This window comes from Nomia melanderi, chromosome 4, assembly GCF_051020985.1.
Source record: "Nomia melanderi isolate GNS246 chromosome 4, iyNomMela1, whole genome shotgun sequence".
Lineage (NCBI taxonomy): Eukaryota > Metazoa > Arthropoda > Insecta > Hymenoptera > Halictidae > Nomia > Nomia melanderi.
In genome coordinates this window covers 2,687,425-2,705,871 of record NC_135002.1, presented here as the reverse complement: position 1 = coordinate 2,705,871, position 18,447 = coordinate 2,687,425, and the positions used below count along the sequence as shown (strand labels likewise).

The following is an 18,447-nucleotide window of genomic DNA, read 5'->3' as shown; positions in this document are numbered from 1 at the left end:
TATTACAAATAAATATTCAACAAATATCTTCGAAGCATCGAATATTTCAAATAATTGAGAATAGTTTCATTTCAGTAGTACAATGAATGCCTGTAGAAACTGAAAATAACCTATTGTTACAATTTTTATAACTACATATTAATCGTATTAAATGCTCGGTAGTTCTACTCTAGTGTTAAATTAGTCTAATCACGAGTCTCACTCGTCATTGTACAAGAGTTTATCAGAAAAACGTTGACATCCTCCAGTTCTACATCCTACACGTAATACTCTTAGCAAGAAGATCCTGCGGTCTACTTGAGCCACAATAACAACGTAATAAATAAAAATGATAGAATTATAATATGATTACCCCCTAAGTGGCTAGGAGGATTACCCAGGGCCCCAGAAGCAAGAAGAAACCATTGTTTCCGGGCTACTAGAAGCAAAGTCGAGTGGTCCGCGAGTTAAGAGGGCCATCGACGTGATTTCCGCTTTTTGCCGAGGGAATCCCCGGCCACGGCGAAACGGGGGAAGCAGCGGCGGCGGCTCGCTTTTTCCCATAAACGAATCCCTCGCCCCGACACTTGAACCGTTTTACCCCCGTAGCACGTGAACAACGGCCGGACGACGATGTAACCGCGATAAGTGCGGAGATCAAAGGGCAACTCTGCGCGATCCTGCGCTGTAATTGCGGCCGTTAATGCCGCCGCATCCGGAGAGCTCGTCCTTTCCCTTCGACGGTGAAATCGTAATTGGTCCCGGCTTTTCGGGGAGAAAGCTGAAGGGGAGGGAAAGCGAGGGAGTCGCGCCGCGAGGAATGACCTGTCTGTCGTTTGACATTTTGTGGAAAGTGCCGACATTTTTGGGAGTTTGTCTTCTTACGGGAAATTGGGATGAATTCGATGGTTTGCCATTGTATGGAGAGTTTGGACATTTTCGGGAGTTTGCTGTTTTATGGAGAATTTTGAAATATTCGGAAGCCTGCCTTCTTACGGAAAATTGGGAAAAAGTCGTAAGTTTGCCGTTGTATGGAGAGTTTGGACATTTTCGGGAGTTTGCTGATTTATGGAAAACTTGGAAGTATTCGGAAGCCTGCCTTCTTATGGAAAATTGAGAAAAATTCATGAGTATGCCATTGTATGGAAAGTTTGGACATTTTCGAAAGTTTACTATTTTATGGAAAATTTTGAAATATTCAGGACTTTGCCTTTTTACGGGCAACTTGGAAATATTCGGGAGTCTGCCACTTTATGGATGAACAATCTGCCATTACGATCCAGAACGAATTTCAAATATAACGTTCTTAATTCCGGACTTTCGCAGATGAAGTGTCGCAAAAGATAGGATATGTAATTCGGATCTCGTGGAAAGTCTTTTGTAATATTATATTAATTGCATTTTGTACATTCTATCAAATATTATGAATAGAATGATATTGAAGAAGGAACATTGCTCGTATTGCATTTGTTTTCAAGCACACTCAAGTTCATCGTGAGTTGACTTTGGAACTCTACGCATTCCTAGCTCGCAAGAATCTTGAAAAACTTCCGAAGTTCAACATTGAACTTTGCTTGGAGAAGGCGGAAGCCGAGTAAGTTCAGAAGACATGTCCCAGAAACAAAGAGGAGAAATGTACTCGATAATCGTTCCATTAGGGGTGTTTTTCTAGGCGCCACTCGAGCAGAGATAATATTTTCTAGCCGTGATCGGGAAGAAAGGCCTATCTAAACACGGAATTCTTGGCGAAGGCGCGGCAATAATGTCCGATTTGCAAACAAACATTCGGCCGAGGAACCGTTGCTCCTTACGAAGGGCTCGACAGCCAAGTGGACCACTAGAACGAATTTAGGGGGCTTGAAGAGCACCATAGTTCTGCTTGTACGAGCGAATCGTAAACAGTATGCATCTGACTGACGATGAAGAGGGTTTAGCTCCTTGTCTTATGATTCATCTCGCAGCTGTGTCAAATAGAGCTACTTGTAAATTAAAATTAGGATAATAACATCAGTACTTTGAGAATGCCAAACTTTGAGAATTCACAGCTTTGAGAGTTGGAAACTTTGAGAACTTACAACGTTGAGAGTTCAGAACTTTGAGAATTCCAAACTTTAAGAATTCTCAACTCTGAGAGTTGAAAACTTTCCTTAAACTTTTAACTGATACAGTAGTTCTAATGTTAAAATCACTTTCTTCGCTGTAACTATGTCATTCTAAACGTAACTGCAGCACCCCATAACTTCAAATAACTGTAATAAATAAATCATAGAACAGCAGAGATAATACACCATGAGAAATATTAAATAAACCGAACTAGATGAATGAAAGCAAATAATAAAGAAACGTAAAATGAAAGACAAGCTACGAGAGCTTAGAGGCTAAGCTAAAGAAGCTTTCCAGCTGAGCTAAAGAGCTAAAAAAGCTAAAAAAGTTAAAAAAGCTAGGAGAGAACAACAAGTACAATCCCATGAAGCTCAATCGTCTATTTCTAAAGAATCCGCTAAGAGCCTGCTGCACACGTGTACGATACACACGGTAGCGCCGAAGAAAAACCTTGGAAAAAATGAATTCCAACGGCAGAATAGAGGACCGCTTTGAAAAGCAAACAATTAACGGAGATATTAATCTTCCTGTCGGCTCCGTTACAGAGAGGACTCGTTTAATAACACCTAACCGACAATGAGGATAACGATGGACTCGAATATGCTGAGGAACATCTGAAATTTCGAGTGAAAGATTGATCTTATTAATCTCATCTTTGACTTGAAACAAATATCAGTGTAATACATAAACAAAATAATACTACAAATTAGAGCACAAAGGTAAACCTTACAATGCCTTAACCGTTTGGATGCTAAACAACTTTTGTGGGCATTTACCAAAAATGAAGTGATTGGGTGTGTGCAAAAAAATTAATAAGAGTAGTTATCTAATGAGATCACAAATATTGTGTTATTACAAAAAATATCAAAAAATAATATTTATTCAAATAAATTTACTTTGATTTATTTCTTGAAGAACATAGTAAGAAAATTATAATTGATACGATTATATAAAGCGAGATATCTTTTTCTAATCCACTCCTCGAGATCCAACCAAGATCTACACGAAACAAATAAAAAATCCGAGGATTCCCCAGATCCCAGCGGTTTCGACCATCGGAAACAGTATCACTCTTTCGGTGGAAGCGCTTCCTCGAAGCAGCCGTTAATTAGGGATCCCCCGGTTAATTAGGGGCAACGCGTCGATACGAACCTGCGCGACGCAACAGGTAGAACAGTCGCGATGTCGGTTCCATCGGCATCTCTCGAACGACCGGCCACTCCTCCCGGGGGAAGATTTATACTTCCGCCTGAGCCGATTTCTACTCGCGTTTTTTCCTCTAATTACACGGCCGTCGCGATGTAACGTTACAACCGGTTAACCGTCGTTAAAACAATTTCGTTAATTCCAGTGATTCGTAAACAATCACACGAATCGGACGGGTTGCGGACGAAAAAAAGGGCCACGAAATCAATTTGCCGGTCACGCGAGTTTCATATCGGACGTACATCTCGGCCGTGTTTGTCCGCGATCGGAAGGTTCGTCGACGGTTCGAACGACCGGTAAGAAATAAAAGATGACCCGAAATGCCCGTAATTACGAGCGGCCAGTGGATTTCGAATGAAGAGATTCGTCGGTTCGCGAGAAAAAGAAGAGCGTGAAATCGATCCCAAATTAGATCACCGGCGAACGGACCGGTCGCGTCGGTCGCGGTTAACCGGTCGACTGCGGTTTCAATTTTAAAAGTGGCTAATTAAGTCACTTATTATTCGGTAAGTGGCATTCACTTTTAACAGTAAATGCACCGGTCGTTTCGAACGTGGTCGTACCGCTTGTCGAGGTATTTAAACGTTCGCGTTTATATGAATTAACCCTTCGACGAATGTCGGCATTTTGAGATCAAACTTCCATGTTTGGAACACCCAGTTTCGAACAGGTGATTTAACTATTCGAACCGCGAGAAATCAGTACACGGTTTCCTTATTCTCTATGATTTAAGCATTCAGTGACCCTTTGAACTCTGTAGGCTCCAATATTGCACCAGTTATAATATTAAATATTTTAATGAATCAAAGGAACTAACCGAACTAAGAAAATGTCGTCTGTATCTCGATAAAAAATATTGAATATTTCCGGTGAAAAGCTTCTGGAGTGTAAAAGGTCAAGCTATAATTGATTTGACGCAGTGAAACTATAAAATCTGATATCTATCGGAAGACGTTAAAATATTTCTAATGAAAAACTACCGAGCGCAGTGTTCATTCAGTCTAAGAAAATGTCGTCTGCATCTCATTAGAAAATACTGAATACTTCCGGTGAAAAACTTCTGAATTGCAAAGGGTCAAGCTATAATTGATTTGACGCAGTGAAACTATAAAATCTGATATCTATCGAAAGACGTTAAAATATTTCTAATGAAAAACTTCAAAGTGCAAAGTGTTCATTCACTCTAAGAAAATGTCGTCTGTATCTCATTAGAAAATATTGAATATTTCCGGTGAAAAACTTCTGAATTGCAAAGGGTCAAGCTATAATTGATTTGACGCAGTGAAACTATAAAATCTTATATCTATCGGAAGACGTTAAAATATTTCTAATGAAAAACTTCAAAGTGCAAAGGGTTAATTCACTCTAAGAAAATGTCGTCTGTATCTCATTAGAAAATATTGAATATTTCCGGTGAAAAGCTTCTGGAGTGCAAAGGGTTAAATTATAATTGAACGAACCAACGTCGACGTGAACCTCAAAGCGAGAAACCGAGAGCACTTCGGAGCGCAAAGGGTTAACGAGCGTCGCGCATGGAGAACGTGTGGATTGGCTACTCACTTCCGGCCGCTGCCGAGGAACCTGTCGAACTCGACGGACATTTTACAGCACAGGGCACGCCTGTTGTGCGAGGACGAGCACTTGGTGTTGATCATGTGGCCGTCTGAAAGCAAAGAACAGAAGGGACGATCAGCGGAGGTGGGCTTGGCGTGCAATTAATTAAGAGGTTAATAATCATCCTGCCGGGTCGCCGGCGCGGAGGCTTTAATTAATTCGGCTCGATGGCTCTCGCTCCTGAAGGAGCCGCGCCGATGTTTCGAGCAGGCCTGCGCACACACGACGAGCCGATCATTGGGATACTCGGTGTACCTGTTCGCCAAACACTCCCACGATACGCGTTTCAATTATGCCCGCGGACAATGTCCGATTAATTTCCAGCCCTCCATCGACGGGGCTGGTAATTAAGAGGCTATGATGGCTGAAGGATTAATCCTTTAACGAGGAATGGACTGAGAAGGTATAGTAGCTGGAAGTTTGTCGTTCAATGATCATTAGGTTAGGGAGCTAGGATAGTTCAGTGTTGAATTTTTCAATTATCAGTGAATTAGGAAGGTGGAGTAATCAAGCATTGAATTCTTTAGCGACGAATAGATTGAGAAGGTATAGTAGCTGGAGGTTCAGTCGTTCAATGATCATTGGATTAGGGAGCTAGGATAGTACAGTGTTGAATTTTTCAATGATCAGTAAATTAAGAAACTGGAATAGTCAAATGTTGAACTCTTTAGCGACGAATGAATTCAGAAGGTATGATAGTTGGAAGTTCAATCGTTCGGTGATCATTGAGTTAGGGAGCTAGAATAGTTTTAGTGTTGAATTTTTCAATGATCAGTGAATCAGAAAGCTAGAATAGTAAAATGTTGAATTGTTTAGCGACGAGTGAATTGAGAAGGTATAATAGCTGGAAGTTCAATCGTTCAATGATCATTGAGTTAGGGAGCTAGGATAATTCAGTGTTGAATTTTTCAATGATTAGTAAATTAGGAAGCCGGAATAATTAAGTATTGAATTCTTTAGCGACGAGCGAATTAAGAAGGTATAATAGTTGGAAGTTCAATCGTTCAGTGATCATTGAGTTAGGGAGCTAGGATAGTTCAGTGTTGAATTTTTCAATGATCACTGAATCAGGAAGCTAGAATAGTAAAACATCGAGTATTCCAATAACCACTAAATTAAAAACTAGAATAAACAAGTGTTCAATCAAATTCAATCCTGCAATGACCTCGATCCATGCAAACTATAAATTGCAGTCGCAAAGTTTCGACTATTTCTTCTTACGATAGCAAGTCTCAAGCAATCGACAAAACCAACCAAACCTCTAAATCATCGCTTTCGCAGAATATTTCATAATAATCAATAAATCGTGTATTCACCGAGTTTTACGTAAGATCCGCGTAATCGGGGCCCGTTTCTAGGACAAACTATTCGAATCCCGACGGACGAAGGCAAGGAGGGGTGGATGATATGCGAGTCAGGTAGGAACGATCGAGGTGGAAGTGCAAAACCGGTGCAGAGCGCGTGGTGAGGTCAAATGTCGGACGGTGCCCGAGGGCTCGCGTGCTCATCCCTCCTCCTTCGTCCTTCCGTCCCATTATCCTCCCCGTTGGCCCGCGTCCACCCACGCTTCTGCTGCGGGCTGGCCGGCGCGCCGCATTACCGGGGAAATACGAAATAATCACCGGAGGGGGACAGTGAAAAATTATTTCTTGTTAACGATTCTAAACGACGTCGATTCTTGCCTGTAGACAGCGGATAAGAATAGCACGCGACAGCTACCAGACGATCAATTATTCGTACCGTTGTAGGAACGTCTGTTGCTCCTTGATTCGATCGACTGAGATTGGGATAAGTGGGACTCGTGTTTGGTTGGATGTGGAAGTAGATGGATCTAGTTGGGATTGGTTGGATTTGGTAGAAACTAGTTCGATCTAAGGTCTTGTTAAGTTTGAGCTTGTTTAGCTGGATGTCCTTGGACTCAGATCTCTTTAGACCTACTTGAATTGCTGTTTATTTGGACCAAATAATTTAGGAGGATCTACCGAGATCTTCCTAAGTCTAATTTTTCCTAGGTGGACTTTATAAGAGCTAGCTGGATGTCCTTGGACTCGGTTAGATCTCTTTAAGCCTAGTTGAATTGCTGTTTATTTGGACGTAGTTGAAGATAGCTGGATCTAATTAAGATAGGCTGCACTTGGTAAATTTAATTATACCTACCAAGGTCCTAAATCTAATCTTGCCGAATTTCTCAGGACCTAGCCGGATAAACTAGGACTTACTCAGCTCTCCTTCGATTTAGATCTCTTAGAATCTAGCTGAACTTGCTCAAACCTACTTGGACCCAGCCTTTTCTAATCAAATCTACTCGAACCCACTCGAATCTATTGAATCACAGTTCTCCTTGGATCCAACTGAACTCAGACCTAGTTAAACCCAGCCTTTTCTAATCAAATCTACCCCAAACCACTCAAATCTATTCAAACAACTCTCCTTGGATCCAACTGTTCTCAAACCTAATTAAACCCAGTCGCATTCAACTGCACCTAACTGCTCGAATCCCCTCAGACCTACACCCGACACGAGACGATCAAGTCCAACCTCGCAAGTCCACCAACTAATACCTTCCATCTGTTTCCAGCCCAATGCTCATCAAGACCAAGACCATCCGCCGCACTCAACAGCGAGAATCCAACGCGTTCCCTTTCGAATACGAAATCTTGGCGCGTTTCAACGTCCGCTCGCCGGCCGGTCGGTGCCTCCACCAATCCTCCGTCATTTGCATCCGCGCCGGAGGGTGCTGTTAGTATGCGCGCGATGCCGGGAGCACGCTCGACGATAATATTGCGGAGGAGAATCCTTCGTTGCCATTTTTATTGCCGTGGATATTCCACGGGCGTGCTACCAGCGACTCGCACGACTCGGCCGGCGAGCCGACGAATTTCGAACCGAAACGGCCCATTCGTTCCGTCGCCATCTCTCAGAATACCAATCGCAGCTTTCGTAATCGAGCCTCGCTCTTTGTTTCAATGGCGATCGATGCAGCTGAAGCTAACCCTTTGCACAAATTTCTATATCGACGGTTCATCGGCTTGTCAATTTCACAATCTTTCGGATCGTGAAATTTTCATTTCTACGTGAAATATTTCAATAAAACACCTCTGTTGCTTAATTTATCTATGAATCATCGTTAAAATAGTTTCAAACAACATCACCTGTATCTCGTCGGAAAATGTTGAATATTTCCATTGAAAAACTTGAGTGCAAAGGGTTAAACCTCTCAGCACGGAACTAAAATACCATCTCTACGAACTTCTGCTTTTCGCGCGCTCTCAACACGCAACGAAGTCTCATTTCGGAAAAATTACTCCCCATCGCAAACCTTTGAAAGGAAATATTTTGATCGATGCGATCACACTGACATGTACCCCGATTACCTACTATCAAATCTCCAGTTTCCACGATCTAAATAAACGAGCGACCTTTTAGGAATAATAGAATGAAGACAATAAATGCCCGTAAACCTAGTGTTAAGTATCGCTAACAAAATACTTCCGAGTGCAAAGGGTTAATCTCTTCCGGTAAAACTTCGTTCTAACCGTCGACGTTCCTGCGAAATCGCGAACACCACCGGTCCTCCAGTCGAGGTTCGAACCTTCGAACGCGTGTATCTCCCGAGGTATCTCTGAATAGTTCCCATAGACATTGTAGACTACTTAAGGGGATCAAGGGAAACGTGAATCGCCGAGGAAAGTCGGTCGAGCGACGCGAGGTCCCCGAGAAAATCGAAGGAACTGGTCCGGTCGTGTCCGTCCGGCGTTTCCAACCGCTGGCATACATATAGCCGGCCGCGCGCACGGTCTCGGGCACGACTAAACTTTTGAAATGATTGACGAGCGACGTCGGAGAGGAGCCGTCGCGCTGGCCGCTCCTACACGCACGCGCTCGTTTCGCCGGCAATTATCGCATAAACGAGGGCAACCATTAAGTCCCGGCTGCGTAATTATCCGTGCCTCGTATTACAACAGAAATAAACGCTCCTCTCGCGCCGCCGTTCCTTTTTTAATAGAGCCATTTAACCGGGGCGAGCGTTTTACCTGAAAGCAACTAAAACCCGCGTGTACTTACACGGAGAGCTCATCTCTCCCTTTCTCTCTTTCTCTCTCTAACCGGCCCGGAGCGATGCGTCTCTCGCGGGGAACAAACGATAATCGATCTGGAGCTTCGGAACGATCCTCCGTTAAACGGCGAACGAGAATTAACTCGTCCCCGTACGAGCATCGTCGACGCTTGTGTTAATCACTGGATACACGTGTAACCACTTTTATATTCTCTTCTACAAAGTTTCTTATGTTCTACCGAAATTTGCCGGTACTGCGGATTTATGTCTTCTCGAGGTCTTCGCGATGCTTTAGCTTGGGAACAAGCGATTTTGTGCTTGGGACGCTGTGATGTTAAGTTTCTAGCTTGAAGATTGTTTTGTGGTAACGTTCAATGGTTTCTGACGAGTGTGGGCAGTTTCGAAAATTAATTTATCGAGTAATCACACGTTCGTTGACCCTTAGCACTCCAGGTGGTCTTGTAATCTATCAGCAACTGCAACTAGTTTTTATAGTATCCATGGAAAAATGAAAAATGCTATAACATTTCTTGGATCTTTTATTTTCCTTCTTAGTGCAAAATTTTCAAATTAAAATTATTATTATAAAATATCTAATATTATTCCTGGTGCAATATTGGAGCCTACAGAGTTCAAAGGGTTAAGGAACGGAGCTATGTTACTTCAATGTTTCATGTATTGCTTATGCAAAGTTTAATATTGAATATTCTTATGGTTTTTAATATCAAATCATGTTAGCGAAGGGTCATAGTATAGAAGAAACTTCTCGATTGATAAGTTGAGCGTTGAAACACTAAACTTCGAGGTGGGAACAAGTTCCTCTCGAAGATGAAAGCATGAAACAATAACTACGATAAACATAAAAATTGCTAGAAACGAATGAATCACCACTACTATAGACGTTTATTTAAAACGATGTCAATTTCTATTTTTCCGTTGTCAACACAAACTTCGTTTTTTTCAATATCTCTTTTTTTCTCGCGTTTATCCAAAACAACGCATACACGCACACCCATACATATGCACGCACATCCATGAAGTTTACATCAACATTAACCTACACGTCTACACTACAAACATTTTCGTTGCAAAACCTATTAACCCAGCACAACACGAGCTAGATGCAGTTCGCACAGCGTTCAACGCGTCCGACGAGCGGTTGTTCTCGTTCCGAGATCGTTTCTAATCCTCACGATCAACTCGACGATAATCAGATGGTAATAGTTCTGGTTGTTAGTCGGAAAATCGTCTGGTTAGCGGATCCTCGCTCGGGAATCGGCGGGTTCGAGCTAACGGTGTAGGAACACAGCAACTCCGCGAACGATCATAACGAACGACGACATTTTTCGGGCCACGGTCTTAATTGCTTCCTTAATTAACGAACGGAGGAGCTTCCCCCCGTAGGAGAGGCGGCGAGGTAACGATCGTGGGTCTCGGCCCGGACAGGCTTTCTCACTATTAGAAAAATTACGGCTATCCGTGATCTCGCGCGAATTACAGAACGCTCGCGGCACCTACGACGCAACGACGATTTAATTAACAACGGCGAGGTGCGCGTCGAAATCCTCTCGCGGCGCCCCCTTCGAGTCAACGAGGAACAGTATTTATATCGGTAGATCGCCGATCTTTCTGGAAATTTCAATTTTTAACTCATTCTCGTACGAAGCTTCTTTGAAATATAGAAAACCGTCAGCAGATGAAGCTAAATTATACATCGGTTGCTTGGATAATTGGAAAAGAGAAACTATGTATTGATCTGCTGTTTTAGTAATTAAATCGTTTGTTTGCGAGCTAGTGTTGCAAACAGGAACATCTGATCTCGTCGAAATGTCGACGTTCGTCCGCAAAGGGTTAAAGTAACAGACTCGCGATCGAAACTTTCAGTCGAATTCGGGGAATGTGAATGTTATTTGTTTACTATTAATACAAACGAAATATTACTTGTGTATTATCAGTCCGCAAACTTCAAAGTAATCGTAGTGAAATGAGCATCAAGTTCTTTCGCTTTTTACTAAATTATCTAGGATGAAGCAGTTTCACGGAGCACGGTTGTGGAAATCATTAGGGCAAAGTGTTCAGAGTGTAATTAGAAGAGTAGAATTATGGTAAGAATGTTTTTCGTTGCGCGTCTGAAGTGGTATCGTGGAATAGGAGTTAAGGAACGTGATTAGAATGGAATTGTGATAATGAAATTCATTAGTCGCATTTTCAGTTTCAAAATGTCAGTTCTTTCAAATTCTCAATTCTTTAGCTTTTAATTAATGCGACTGCTATGTAAAAAGTAGACTGCAAGTTTTCATGGATTCCTGGGAAATCTTCGAATGCGATATTCTTTAGAAAGAAATTTTCAAAACATTTCTGTATTATATTATTCTATATGAAACATTTCTATATTATGTTATCCTATATAAAACATTTCTATATTAAAAATAATGCCAGCTAATGCACTGACATTCAGCTATATGAGCGTATAATAACAATACGATTCAATCGAACGATCTACTCTTATATTTCTTCCATTTTGTGTATTTTCCTATAAAATCGTGCAGTATCCATCACATCAAAACACTGAAAAACCTCCGTATTATAACCAAAACACTGAAAAATTAGAAATATCCGATTCACCCAAGATCGGAGTGAATCTACTCAGCTTCGCACAGTTTCAAAAGAAACCACGGAACGGTCGGACGTTCGGAATCGCATGAAAACTCGCATTCCAGCGATAAAGAAAGCAATAGATTAATATGAATGAAAAGATTGTACTCACTCGTCTGATTCTGGAAGTAGGGGTCGTCGCGGTCGGTGAAGAACCACGTCTGCAAACAGAAAGAAAAACCGAGATTGAATAGCGGCGGTCTATCGGATCGGTCGATCCGGCGAGAAAGTCTAACGATCGGCGTGTCGGTCACGTACGGGCGCCATTGTTTAACCGCGGACGGTTCCAGGCAACGCGACACACGGCGCGACGATCATAAATTTCGATTTCCTCGGGACGCGACGGCCGGATCGATCGAACGATCGCCGTCCACGTCCGCGGCGGGATCGATAAATCTTGCCGCGCGGCCTCCCTTTTTTGGGATCGCGAGCGGTTTCACCTTCGTTCCGTTGCTGGGAAAATGAAGTCATAACTTATACTCCTTTCTTTTCCGTAGAACGTGACGCACAGGTTCCGCCGCGGCTCGATCTTAATTAATCGCCGCGTCGGCTGTCGATTCGGAGCAACGACTTCGTAGAAATCCCTCGGAATTATTCGAATGTGATTTAATATCTAGTATTAAATGGATTAATGCGTGGTGTATTAACCACTTGCCGTATCATTTATCTTTGCTACTAAGATCGTGCGAAATGTTTCTATCAGCAGTTCAGAAGAGACGCAAAGAAACTGCCCACTACATGTACAAATTTTCTTTAGAGATAATATATTGATAATAAAATAGTTTCTTGCTTTGATAGGAAAAAGTGGAGAATTGGTCTTCACCACAAATGTTTCAATTGCATCAAAACAAAAGCTCAAAACGTATAAAAAATTGAGAACCTACATAAACACGGCAATTATCGCATTCATAAAATGTATCTTTTTTGTGATATACAAATTATACAACGGTGGAGCCTATAAACGCTCACGATGCAAATGGGTTAATTAATGTGGCACCAGCATTTGAATGTTCCATAGATGAAACTCATAAAATAGAATTTTTCTCGATAAATGAAAATGAAAGTGGACGCTAATAAAATAGCTGATCCCCCGAGCAGAACATCCTCGAAATGAATATTCAACGTTTTCGGAGACTGCCTCGGAACGAACGTTCGGCTCGAGGTAAGAGTGGTTTACCATAGAATCTAGGGAATTTATATTACTGCCGAGAGGAAATTTCGTTGGGGAAAAAAAAACACCTACGAGTTCCCATTAGGACGCACCGCTCTCATCCGGACGAGACGAGCGTTCGCCCTGGGATCGGTGCGGCGCACGTGTTAAAGCAGTCGCCTCCTATTTTTAGTTGGTCGAGTTCCCTTCAGGAAGTGAACGGAAAGAGGGGAAACGGTGGCGGAGCAGACGTCAGAGTCATTGTCTAGAGGATTTCCACGTGATCGTCGAAAATGGAAGATCTAAACCACTTGCTCGGTCAAAGACATACTGTGGGAACGTGCACCTCATCGTAGGGGATCTAGAATTCTGAATCGACTCGACCCCTGTGAAACTGATGGGAAGAAGGTGTCTAACGAGGGTCTAATTTATCAGGCGATCAGCGAATCGGATAGACATTTTTAGGCCTAACGAACTAATATATTAAATTAAACGAAACAGAAGAGACCTCTTGCCTATGATCATCTTAGGTGTCTTCCTATCAAACTAAATCCTGTCAACGCATCGAATGTTTATCAGTGACTTCAGCAAATGACTCCAATAAACAGTATTTTCCAAGCAAATTGAAGACACCGTTAAAGGATTTATCAATACTAACCCTTTGCGGACGAATGTCGACACTTCGGAGAGATGAAATGTTCACATTTGGAAGACTAAGTCGCAGAGAAATAATATAGTTACTCTGACAGCAGAAGATCAGCTCGTAGTTCCCTTTCTTCCTATTAATTATGTAATTGATATTTAATTTAACTTCATTTATTGAAGACTTTGTATATTTCAAAGTATCTTCCTCCGCAAATGGCTAAACTTTTATAAAAACGCAACGAAAACCTAGAAGCTTATGAATATGTAGAATCCAATGGTTGCTACTTCGATGAAAGATATTCATTACTAAACTGGAGTTCGTTTCAATCCCAAAAATCGGACATTTCGTACGTCGCAATTAAAACTAATAGAAACCTAGCCGAGAACTGAGATCAACCGAATTCCTCAGCCCAGTCGAGTGATCTGGCAGTGCGCGATCGCGCGGCGCGGCCGTAAAAAGCGGAGCGGAGTCACGGAAACGTTTCATCCAATTGCAGACGACGGATGTCCGGTGCAATTAAAAGGTCGACGGAGAAAGAGGATCGGGAGAGTGCGCGAGGCGAAAAAAGAAGGTGAGAGACAGGGCGAGGAGACAGCAACGTCAGCGTTCGCAGAAGGAACGCGAGTGCGTATCCGGGCAAACAAGAAGCGCAGCGCGACGAGGGACGAGCGAAACGGAATGACGTCACTGGCACCGGCGTCACGTTACATCGACATAATTACGTTAATCCACGCACGTACGGCGCGGCTAAAAGAGGCGTCATTGTCGGGCCGATCCTCGGGCCCTATCTCTCGCTCCCTCCGTCCCGTTCAGCTGGGAATCGTTGATACGCGCGCGTACACTCCGCCGGCAGGTCGTTCCCGTTTACCGTCGTCGGCGAATCGACGCTGCATTCACGGGACCTAATCAACCCCTTGCTCTACGTTCTATCTCTCAACTATTATGGATACAACTACTTTGTTATTGATGATTCAGTAAAACAGAAAATTTACGGGTATATCCTCACGGTTGGTCTGTAATGTAATTGATTACAGAAGAATATTTCATTTGAATTCAAGAGAATTGAAACGTTTATGTTCCCTAAGCTACTAAGCTAATTTAATATTTTCATGAGACTGACGCGTTACAAGACAGAGTTAGCGTCAGTTAGTCGCGCGTCGAATTTTCTAGCGCCATTTGCGACTCGAAGCAAGACAAGCAAGCAAGATATATTATAACTTGTAACAAGTCGTATATCTAATCAAACAAGCTTCACTGGAGTAGCTCGCTATACGAGTGACTCGAGAAACAATGCAGTCCAGAAAACAAACATTTAGAGAATTCACGTTTCTGAAATGATTATACAACGTATTCAGAAGCTATAAACAGAGCTTGCTGACCTAAACGGAACGAAGGACCGAATCCTCTACAACAAAACAATATTACTCGTTTCATTACAATTTAGAAAGAAGGTAATATTGACATAACCGCCTGAGTGACTCAAAGAACAATGTGGTTAAGTCCAGAAAACAAACATTGCTGACCTAGACGGAACGAAGAACCGAGTGAATCCTCTACAACTAGAAACAATATCACTCATTCCATTAGAATTTATAAAAAAGGTAATACCGACTTAACCCGAGCGACTCGCATCTCCCTCGAGAGAAGGACGTAACCGGCGCGAACAGTTCCACGCGCGAGCCACCTCGTGGTCCCTTCGGCGATCGAACCGGTGGCATCCAATCAATCCGAAGGTCAGCCGAACGCGCGGCTGAAAAAAGCCACGGAACTCGGGCAAGCACCGTGCACTTTCGTCGAACGGAATTGCCACGCTCGCTCGCTCGCTCGCTCGCTCGCTCGCTCGCCGCGGCCGGGAACCGCTTTCAGATAAATAAACGACATAATTGAGCAATTATCCGTAGCCGGGGAACGGCTTTTGTAAATTGAAGGGTTCACCCGGCGAGTGGAGTCACTGAAACTAATGACAAACGTTCCAGAAGCGGTTCCCGATCGATCGCCGGCCGACGCTCGCCTCTTTTTCTCCCCCCCTTTCCCTTGGCCGAACGGTAACGCCGCGCTCCCGGCGAGGCAATCGACCGCGATGACTCTGCCCGATCACGAGCCGCCGATCGAACGCGGCTCGCCGACTCGCGATGTAATCGATTTGTCGAAACGCGGAGCTTCCAGATTCGATCGCGTCCGAGCAGACGCTCGCGTCAAGGGACGGGGACAAGAGTGCCCATTGTCGGAACGCTAATGCACGCTTCGGAGATCCTCTATCCGGGCAGCAAGCCTCTCGCTAAACCCTAGATCCTCTTATCTTCGACATATATTCTTGAAGCGGTCCCTTCGAGTCCGCGGATCCTAGAATTGGCAAAGTTCTTTGTAAATCCAAGTATCGAGGGTATCTTGGGACCTATAGTATCATTTAGGGTAGTGTCTAACCATTCGACTGAAGTCAAGTAGTTTCGTTCCTCGGTAATTCCCAGGTTTCACTCGACGAACTTTGCTACTTGAATCATAGTGACTACACTAGCGTAAACCATGTGATATTGGAGTCTACCTAGTAAACACATTGTTCACTGTTACCCGAGCTCGTCCTCGAGCCGTTAAAGCGCTAAACGAACGCGAGGCAGAGCCGAGCGCCGGCGCAGCGCAAACAATCCGTCGCTCCGAGCAACATCCTAACTCCAATTTCCTTCCACGCGGTAAATCATCCTCCGCAAATTGGATCGTGGATTGGTGAACCCGGGGCCCGGCCCTGTCCCGTCCGCGCCAACGTTTCCCAATATTCCCGGCGCGGCGCGAGACAATGCAAGAATCTATTCCGGAGAATTTATGGCGAGAACGAAATAGACCCGACGCGTCGCGTCGCGAAAACAGAGAACGACTCGGGGGATTCCCCGTCCCAGCGGTGCGAGCTTAATCACCGTCGGTTCCGCAGATTACACGTGATTAAACCTCCTCCTCCACTCTTCTTGCTCGATCCAGGGAGCAGGTAGAAGGGCTTCGGGATACGAAAATGTGAATTCGTTCGGCGAACGCTCTCGTGTAGGTGGATTGAGACTGTTCAAAGGTCGCAGGGTCGGGGGTGGACCGTGGGACTCTCCCATGGAAAAGGGATCAGCGCGTTGGTCGATCGGCGAAACGAAACTGGGGAGCCGAGGTTCAATTGTAGTCCAGATAGCGGAAGAAAAGATTGGTGATCGCAGTTTCAGAGCGAACACGAATGTCACGAGTGAGATATCAACCGTTGCGATTATGGCCCGGCCAAATGGCAGTGGCAACGGGCTAATTCGGTTCAGGACCAAGCAGTTGAGTTCCTGCGAAGACGGAGCCTTTCTCCTAAGTTCCCTGTCTGTCGAAATAAGGATTCCCGATCTCAGCTACCCGGGATCAGCGACTTCGCAGCGCCGAGTTTCCGAAACTTCTGGAGCGTGCACCTCGAAATCTCAGGATGCTCCGGGATAATTCTCCGCGTTCCTCGGGCAACGTGCCTCGATGCGTGAACAGGTTCCAAAGGAAACCGACAGCGACGTAGCAGGCGAGCGCCGCGCCGGACGGGCAAGATAAGTGCTCCGAAATGGTCTTTTAGCCGGCGAGGATCAGCGAGCCACGGGAGTCTGCCGCGCGGATGGTTGGCCCCTCGACTTTTCTGGGCTACCGTTCCAGGAAGTTTCGCCCGCCGGCGGGGAGCGGCGGGGGGGATTTACAATGCGCGCAATTAGTCGCGGCGAGATAATATCGCGATGGCTGCGCCTCCTTCCTGAGGCGACCGGCTCTTTCTCGCCGGATGGAACGAGAGGAGCCGGGAGGAACCGGTCGAAACGCTGCGTGTCGCGTGGACCTGCGTATTGAAGGTTCTAGAACAAGGAACGGATAAAATTCCGTCAACGGAACAGAGTACTTGTTGTCCGTGCTGGCCGTAACAGCGAGGACGCTAACGGAGAATAAGGTCGGAGTGGCCGAAGGAACGGTGAAGCGGAAATAGAGTGAATCTCATTCCCACGACGAGCTTCCGTCGTTTCCAGGCTGCGCGCATATGCGAGGGACCAGGTCGCTAAATCGCGCCGTAAATTCAACGTTCTACCGTTGGAGAACCCAAAGTGCTCGAAGGTTACAATGGCTAGGGTCTCTGAACTGTGGATCCTTGGATGAAATGTTCGCCGAAGTTCGAAGCTCTGGGCGCTCGAGGTTCCAAATGTTGAGGTATAAACGTTTAGGGTACTGAATCGCTAGGTCCGGAAGCTGGGAAGTTCCAAGAGGGTCCGGATTTCAGATTCATTAACCCGTTGCTCTACAATATCGTGTCAGACTCGTGGTGAAGAGTTTAAATAGAATTTGACAAATATGAGTATCACTTAATCCTTCCAAGTGCAAATTGAATGATATTTTTGTATTATTCATTGTAATGCTTCTAGGTGAAGACATAGGATGAACGTAGGATTGTCCTTTTTCTAATAAATTATTAACAGTAAAACACCTGCAAAATGTGGCAAAATATGGCAAAGGGTTAAGATTAGGTTCACTGCAATGTCCTAGTGCTCATAGTGGATCGTTACCTAGGCAAATCATGTCTCGCGATATTTTGTTGTTCCATCGTACATGTTCCAGTGCCACATGTCTGGAGGATTCAGTCGTCAAGAGATAGTCTATGAGAAAGGTACTCGTCACTTACCTGATCCTTGGCAAACTGGAACCACGTGCTGATGATCGCCGGCAGACGAGAATGATGGTAGTGTTTGGTGGTCTTCACGCTGATGAACACATCGTCCAGATTCGTCGAAGGCGGCGACATGGTCGCCGTCGCGATTGCTGGTGTTACCGATGATTCCTCGTTGATCAACTTCCTCGACGCCGGCATCTCCACCAGCACGCTTCGACTGTTCACCTCCACCGTCATTTCTTCCACCCACTGGAAATGGAAAATTTATTTCATTAGTTTTCTCGTTAATGCATACCGCTGCATCATTTTTCCCTGTGTTTCGTGTCGTGGAGTTGACTGACTTGGTACGTGAGTGGCTCAAATAATAGATAAACATGTGACAATAACAATAA

General features: G+C 44.3%; 1 protein-coding gene across 1 annotated transcript in view; it reads right to left on the bottom strand.

The window, feature by feature from the left end:
• fng (Fringe glycosyltransferase) overlaps nt 1-18,447 on the bottom strand; it is a 128,097-nt gene that overhangs the window by 107,225 nt on the left and 2,425 nt on the right. Inside the window, exons 2-4 of the mRNA XM_076366621.1 lie at nt 18,068-18,304; nt 11,727-11,775; nt 4,849-4,951 (exon numbers count right to left, since the gene is read on the bottom strand). Of these exons, the coding sequence (XP_076222736.1) occupies nt 4,849-4,951; nt 11,727-11,775; nt 18,068-18,304 (389 nt within the window). The remainder of the gene's footprint in view (nt 1-4,848; nt 4,952-11,726; nt 11,776-18,067; nt 18,305-18,447) is intronic.